The sequence below is a fragment of the Zonotrichia leucophrys genome, chromosome 5 (assembly GCF_028769735.1).
Source record: "Zonotrichia leucophrys gambelii isolate GWCS_2022_RI chromosome 5, RI_Zleu_2.0, whole genome shotgun sequence".
Lineage (NCBI taxonomy): Eukaryota > Metazoa > Chordata > Aves > Passeriformes > Passerellidae > Zonotrichia > Zonotrichia leucophrys.
In genome coordinates, this window is record NC_088175.1 from 52,009,217 (window position 1) to 52,016,879 (window position 7,663).

Below are 7,663 nucleotides of genomic sequence, written 5' to 3' on the forward strand. Positions count from 1 at the left end.
AGACTTTTGAGGGACGTTCTGGTGACCAAAAATAGGTGACAGGCTTTTGAGGGACGTTCTGGTGACCAAAAATGAGTGACAGACTTTTGAGGGACGTTCTGGTGACCCAAAGGCCATGTTGGGTTTTTCCCCTGAATGAAGAGACAGATTTGAGGGGGTTTGGTTTTCTTTATTTATTTATTTAAAACAAAGAACAGCTTTGGTAAGAACTGATTTTGGGGCTGGGGTGAGATGAGAAATAGAGGCTGAGGGACCTGAGGGAAGCACAGGGTATCCTGGAGCAGCACAGGTGACACCTGGGATAGTACAGGGCATTCCCAGGACAGCACAGGGTATCCTGAGACCACACAGGGTATCCCGGGATAGCACAGGTGTGAAAAATGCATGTATTATATGACTGGCTTTTCGCAAATATTAAAATGAATATTATATGTGTTGTGTTAGAAAGAAATGCTGTATTAATTCTCTTAAATACTGTGTTAAATATAGTTTTAGGTTATAAAATTTGTTAAAATAAGAACTATATTAGTGGGCTTTTTTAAAGAAAAGAATGAGGCACTCGCAGCAGATAGCAGCCACAGGACACCTAAATCTTTCAGGGAAACTAATTTATTGCCTTCTTATCAGAAGAAACTAACTTCTTCCCGCCTTGAAGGCGCTGTTAGGATTAGAAGGAAGAAGTTGACAATGACCAGACAAAATCCTGTGTTTGAATGGAATTTATGCATCATGTATGAAGTGTATGAATATGCAACGGGCTATTGTTTTTAAGGGTTAATCCTTTGTTAGCAGGGGTCCTTTTTTGGGCTCGTGATGCCCAGTAAAAGGTACCCGGACGTCCGTAACTCTTTGTTTTTATTGTCTCATATTGTCCTAATTCAATTTGTCCAAATTGTTATTACTCTAATTGTGTTACTATTCTTTTTAACCATTTTATTATTATTAAATTTTAAAAAAAATTTGAAACAAGTGATTGTTTTTCACAACAGGGTATCCTGAGACAGCACAGGGTATTCCCGGGATAGCACGGGGTATCCTGGGTTAGCACAGGGCATTCCCGGGACAGCAGAGGGCATTGTCGAGATAGCACAGGGCGTTCCCGGGACAGCAGAGAGCACTCTAAGATAGCACAAGGTATCCCGGGATAGCACAGGGCATTCCCGGGACAGCACAGGCAATTCCCGAACCCCGGCGCGGCCCCGGCCCGGGTCAGTGCCGCTCTCCCTCAGCGCCGCCGCTCTGCAGCCCGGCGGAGCCTGCACCGGGCCACGGCCCTCCGCTCACCGGCCGCGCCGGGGGCGTTCGCTCAGCACCGGCCCTGGGAAACACCGGGAAATAAACACTGGGAACACCGGGGAACGCCGGGCCCCTCAGGTCGGAGCCGCCCCTCCGCGCCGCCAGGTGTCGCTGTGGCCGCCCGCCCGCCGGAAGCGCCGCTCCGGCCGCCCCGGGCTCTGTGGCGAGGCGCCCTTGATGGCCGCCGCCCGCCGGGTAGCGCGGAGGGACGGAGCCCACGGCCGGAGCGCGACACGGCCCACACGGTGGGACACACACCGCGGGCAGGTACCGGCACGGCGGGGAGGGAGGCACCGCGGCGGCCCGGAGGCAGCGGAAGGGCCGGGCCTTCCTTTGCCGGGACGTTGCCAGGCCGGCGTGGGGCGGGCTTCTCCTTCGCCGTGCTGCCCCTCTGGGAGCTCGGGTGCGCGGGGAGCGCTGGAAAACATCGCACACACAAACCCCGGGGGTTTGCTGTTTCTGGCGTTTTCCTCTTTCCGCCACAGCAAAAGCAGCCGTGAGCTCCTCCCAGGCGGAGGAGAAACAGCAGCTGCCACCAGGAATTGCTGTGGATTAATGGATGAGATCCCCGTGTTCCCTCAGCATGGTGTCCTTTGAACAAAGCGAGGTGACAGACTTGTGCTTTTGTGCAGTTTAATATCACATAGCATGGTACAGATACCACACATTGTAATAATTATTTGGTTTTTTTTTCCTTAGAAGACAAATTGGGTTTCTCAATAGGAACATCTTCCAAGAGTCCTGACTTACAAATGTTGAAAATTCAGACTACCACTTGTATATTGGCATGGTGTGTTTCAGCCACACACACGAACCCCACCTTCCACAGCAGGAATCAGTCTGAAATGCACATTAGCACTTGAGGCAGGCTGGATGGAACAAACTTCTTTGAGTAAAGTTACGTGGTATTGCCTGAACTGCTGTTCAAATGTTAACTCGTTTGCAGTGAACTTTGGTCATTAGCAGCTCCAGTTATCGTGGCTTGAAACACGAACTTTGTGCAGCTAATAATAAAAGATTGTCATTAGAGCTAGTTCACTAAGATGGTGAAGTTTGATAGGTGGTCTTTTAAAAAAAGATTAAAATATAATTCGCACACCAGCTGTTGTGAAGAATTTGATTCCCCCTCAGACACAACCAGTAGACTGCTTTTCCATTTTTCTGGGTTTTGCCTTTGCAGAACAGGGTGTAGGTGAACATAAGCATCCCAGTTAAACTACACTCATTGTAATTAAGGTTCTTGGAGGATTTGAGAGCAAGTGATTCCTTTCTTTTGGTAAAAGTTTGTTTTTTATGTTGTGGTGGAAAAAATAGTGCAAGATGGGCTCAGGCTCTGGTGTGTTGGGACCACACTGGGCTAGCAACAAGCAGAGTGTGAGACCTAAATTATTGTTGCTTTTAACTCAATTACCAACCACCCATGCCCACAATGTGAACATTTTTATACAATTACACAAAACCACCCAAACCCATGGAGAAGAAGGTGAAGAACAAGACCAGCCTCCACCTTAAAACCTCCATCTTGCTTTATATATATTACTGTATTCTGAAACCTTAAACTCTACATTTTCCACCTGGTGATATCACACACTTCTATTCAAACTCCACAGCCACAATCCCAGTTCTGTCATCCCATTTTGGAAGCCTTCTCCACAGTTCTCTTGGGGGTCAGTGCCTGCCAGCACAGAAATTCTCAGCACCCAGGGTTCCAACATCACTCTGCAGTGGCTCACTTGGCATTTTGTAGTTTAATTTGGTATTAGTGTCTAACTATGAAACAACTGCCCAACAGAGGGCTGCTCACAAAAGCCACATGACCCCCCCAAAAAAAGCCTCTGAAAGGAATATAAAATGCATGGTTTAGTTCCAGAATAAATTTTAGTTTTATCTGGACTAGAAGGCTATATTTTCTTTATGTGTTTTTTAAATTACTTAAATCCAGTATGTCAGGCTTATGGAGAAAAGTTTGCAACTGCAAATCTGATTGATTTTAATGCTTTCTCTAGGGTGATCTTCACAGAAACTCCTAAAGGCTTCAAAGATTTATTTTGAGCAAAATAAACAGGCTGAGTTGTTCTGATAAAGCAAGATGGATCCCTGTACAGTTGGAGTTCAGCTGCAGGCTACCAACGAGTGCCACAAGATCTATTACACCCGTCACACTGGCCTCAAAACCAAACAAGATATCTCTTCTTCTGACCTCCTGCTGCTTCAGCTGAGGACTGGCATAACCCTGTCAGAGAACAACACAATCTGCTTCCACCACGCCAAAATTTACATTGAGAGGTTTGAAGACTTACAAAAATCCTGTTGTGATCCCTTTAACATCCACAGAAAGCTGTCAAAGAAAAACTTGCGAGCCATTGACTTGGACGATGCAGCTTTCCTGAGTGCCAAGTTTGGAAGGCAGTTTGTTCCTGGTTGGAAGCTTTGTCCCAAGTGTATGCAGATCATCAATGGAAGTGTGGATGTGGAACCTGAGGAGCGACAGAGGAGAAGGCTGGACCCAGATGTATGTATATGGATCAGTTTTCCAATCCCCTCTGCACTCTGCAAGCTATTCCACTTCATCTAACTACCACATAAATTTCATTTTTCTCACCTAGAAATAAGAAAGGATGTAGTCTTTTAGATGTACAGGTTTACTGTATTTAAACCTTTGTTTGGAGAACCTTAAAATCTTCTTCTCTAATTAAATAATATGGCCTCTGAGTTTTGAAAAATTGTGCCTACTTATAAATTCATGTGAACACCAGACTGCTGCTGGTATTTTAAGCTGTTATTCAAGCCTTGCAAACAACAAACTCCTGTGCTTGAAAGTGAGCACTGCAAAAGTTGCTTCTAAAGATGTCTCTTCAGTTAAAAAGGAAAAGAAGGCATTTTCTGTTGCAGCTTATTATGAAATGAGCCTGCAGGGCGGTGCATTAAGTGTGCTGCTGTTGTGGTGTCTGGGCTGTGAAGGTCAGGGACACTGGTGAGTGGCTGTGGGAGGACACTTCTCCAGGTGCTGAGCTTGGAATGTGCCTGGTGCCCTGCTGGCTGCAGCGTTCAGGCTGTGCACAGGGAATCTGCACCCTGAGCAAAGAGGAGTGGCATCCTAGGAGCTGCTCCCCTGCTGTGTTTTGCAATCGTGTCACTGTGATTATGAGGATGATTTGAAAGCTTTGATTAAAACTGCCACTACAAAGCTTGTGTTGCTGGAGTCAGAGACAGGTATAGCTCTCCAGCATAAAGATTTGAAGTTGTCATAGAATTACAGGTCAAGAATTCATCTAGGTTATTACAATATCCTTGACTAGATATTTTGTTAAGATTTGTATTTCTAATGAAGTGACATTTTCTCTTCCTTCAGGGGCGTACTGCTAAGGCTTTAAAGTCTCTGCAGTTTGCTAACCCAGGACGGCAGACTGAGTTCACTCCCGAGACCAGTAAAAGGGAAAAAAGAAGGCAAACAAAAATCTCAGTGTTTAATTCAGACAGGTAACTTGTTAGCTCTGTTTACATTAACTTGCATTTGAAAATAGAATAGTCAGCCTGTAACATTAGCTATGTGGATGTTTGTGTGGGTATGGATTGGGTTCTTGGTTTTAGGGATGTTGAAGATCCCTCTCATTCCTGAGATAAATAAAAGAGAAGATAAAACATTAGCTTACAGTCCATATTTCAGGCAAACACAAAAAGGTGTTTGTGAGGCACAATACTACACAGACCATAGATGTAGCTATTAATACATGCATAAACTAAAATCCTGATAATAAGATAAATTTGAATACAGTAAGATCAAGTAGGCTACACTGAAATATTGGTCATCATCTTTCTGTAAACTCAGTAGTTACACTTGGTAAACAAAAATGTGCAAGTTAGGACCTTACCTTCCTTTTGAAAAACAAAGTTAACATCCAGTTTGGAAATTACTGGATAACAAGCTACAACCTTCTAATGTGACTGATTAAAAAAAAAAGAAAAATAGAAAAAAAATTTCTATTTGTCAAAATATACAAGAAATAATCACATTAGTGTGTTGTATCACATTAAGTGTAACTGTACCAGACAGAAACAGACACTAAATATGCTGCTCACCAACTACACATCCTTCCCTCTCCCTCTGTTTCTCCTGCTTAGTTTGGGCTCAGGGTGGGGATACAATTTTTTGGAGATACAATTAGGACTGACATTACCAAACACAGTAAGGTATCTTTGAAATTAACAGTGTTAAAGTGAGCACCTGAAGACAAGAAACTTCCCTCCTGTCCTGGTTTTGCATAGGAAGCATTCACAGAAGTGATGCAAAGCTTTTAGCCATGAGAAGGCTGTACACACCTCTGTGAAAAAACACATGTAAAAGACAAAAGAAAAACTTCTTTCTGGGAAGTTCCTTTTAGAAAATCTCAGCAACTTGGCATCCAAGCAATAAGAGGATTTTAACATAGAAAAAAAATAGCTGTTTGTTTTTCCTTGCACAGGCAGGTAATTCCAGCCAAGAGCAAGGTGTATGACAGCCAGGGGCTGCTGCTGTACAGCGGGATGGACCTGTGTGACTGCCTGGACGAGGATTGCCTGGGCTGCTTCTACGCCTGCCCCAAGTGCGGCTCCAACAAGTGCGGCACCGAGTGCCGCTGCGACCGCAAGTGGCTCTATGAGCAGATCGAGATCGAGGGCGGGGAGATCATCAGGAACAAGCACGTGGGCTAGGGGCCACCGTGGCCTTTGTTCCATCCTGAGTGCATGGGCCATGCTTTGGGTAAACACAGCACACGCAGGGTTTGGTTTGCTGTAAGCTATTGGGACTTGTCGGCACCCGCGGGGTGAATGCGCTCACTTTCACTGTTGTTTTCAGTGTGGGTTTGTCCATAACCACACTGCTGTCTTTGCACTGATAAAGCAAAATGGATCCTTGTACAGTTGGAGTTCAGCTCCAGGCTACCAATGAGTGCCACAAGATCTATTAAGATCTGTTAAGAATCAGGATTCTTACTCATGCAGGTAGGATCTCACTGAACAGCTGTACTAAACTACAAGGTGCTGAATTCTAACGTGATCTCTCCTGAGCCACTCTTCTTTCACACAATTCTTTCATACATTGCTTTGTAGAATGTACTATCTCTGCAGATCCCTCATTTCTCCTGCTCAAATTCAGGATCTCGTGGGTTTTAATCTGATTTATGTGAAAGTTCTCAATGAATTTACATGCAGTATTAATAGAACTCTCTTTCTAGTATTAATAGTGAATACTGTATTTTCTCTAGAGTACTGAAGCTACATCTGGTAAATCCAATCCTGTTCACTTAAAAAGGAGTCAAAAGCATTTAGGTGTTCAGGTCTCATCCCAGTTACTGGCTTTTGAGGTCAAGTTATCCTTATGAATTCAGAAGGATATGAATTCTTATTAAAATATTGAAATTAACCTGTCAAGGCACTGTGTTAAAGTATTACTTATTACTTTGTTGGTTTCTGTAGAACAAAATTAAAACAATTTTCCTCTGTTAACAGTCTGTAATTGGACTGAACCAGTACTTCAACAGCCCTCTCCCTGGTTTTTTGTCTTTTTACTGATTTTTAAGGTTTATATGCAGCTGAAGTAAACTTGAGTGTCTGTTTCCAGACCAAGATTATCTAGGCCATTACCTTCCATTCATCTGGGTTTTTTTGGTATCTTTAGTTGATACATTATCTGTCCTCATGATATTAAACTTTTACACTGTAAGAAGGCTTATTGAAAAGATTTTGTAAATTAAGTCTTAGTAACATTTTTATTCTTTGTATTTTTGTTGTGTTTTGTATAAATTTCCTGTCCTTTGGTGATTTGGTTTGCTGGGTCACATTTTCTCAATAATACTGTTAAGTTCTTGCAGACTTACTTGGTAAAGTTGATAAAGTTGCAGTGTGCTCAGCAGATCTTGTTCTCTTCTGTTCTGAACGTGGCCTTGCCAAAATCCAAAGTTATGCTTTGAGTTATGCTGACATCTGCTGGTCCTGCTGGAGTATAAGCACTGAGATGCTGCATTTTTATTAAATCTGTTCTAAAAATAAATCACTCTTTTTTTGGTCAGAGCACTGGCATCTGTTGCAGTGGATGTCTCTCACTGTTTCATCTCTTAAGCAATCTTTTGAACCAAGTGAAAATATAAACAGGTAACTTTCAGGAGAGTGAGAGGTGAAAAGCTGGTTGAGTCATGTCATTTCCATGTGTTTATTATTTTTTTTTAATTAGACCAGAGTTGGCAGTACCCACTGTTAATAAACTTAACAGGCTTCCATGTGTGTGTTGAGTGTAACCCCTTCAGGTCCACAGCCAGATTTTGGATTCACTAACTCCTTAAGGTGCCCAGAGCATCTCATGATTAGAACTGGATTTCTGCACCTCCGT

General features: G+C 43.4%; 1 protein-coding gene across 3 annotated transcripts; it reads left to right on the forward strand.

Moving 5' to 3' along the window:
- Positions 1 to 1,428: 1,428 nt before the first annotated feature.
- ARL14EP (ADP ribosylation factor like GTPase 14 effector protein) lies at positions 1,429 to 7,354 on the forward strand. Of its 3 annotated transcripts, XM_064715599.1 has the most exons (5): positions 1,439 to 1,563; positions 1,782 to 1,903; positions 3,303 to 3,808; positions 4,649 to 4,776; positions 5,760 to 7,354. In XM_064715599.1, the coding sequence occupies exons 3-5, from the start codon at positions 3,386 to 3,388 to the stop codon at positions 5,986 to 5,988; spliced, it is 780 nt and encodes a 259-aa protein (XP_064571669.1). In that variant the 5' UTR covers positions 1,439 to 1,563; positions 1,782 to 1,903; positions 3,303 to 3,385; the 3' UTR covers positions 5,989 to 7,354. The 3 variants fall into 3 exon arrangements, with proteins under 3 accessions (XP_064571667.1, XP_064571669.1, XP_064571668.1); XM_064715597.1 differs by lacking the exon at positions 1,782 to 1,903 and having other exon boundaries at positions 1,429 to 1,563; XM_064715598.1 differs by lacking the exon at positions 1,782 to 1,903 and having other exon boundaries at positions 1,446 to 1,541.
- Positions 7,355 to 7,663: the final 309 nt, after the last annotated feature.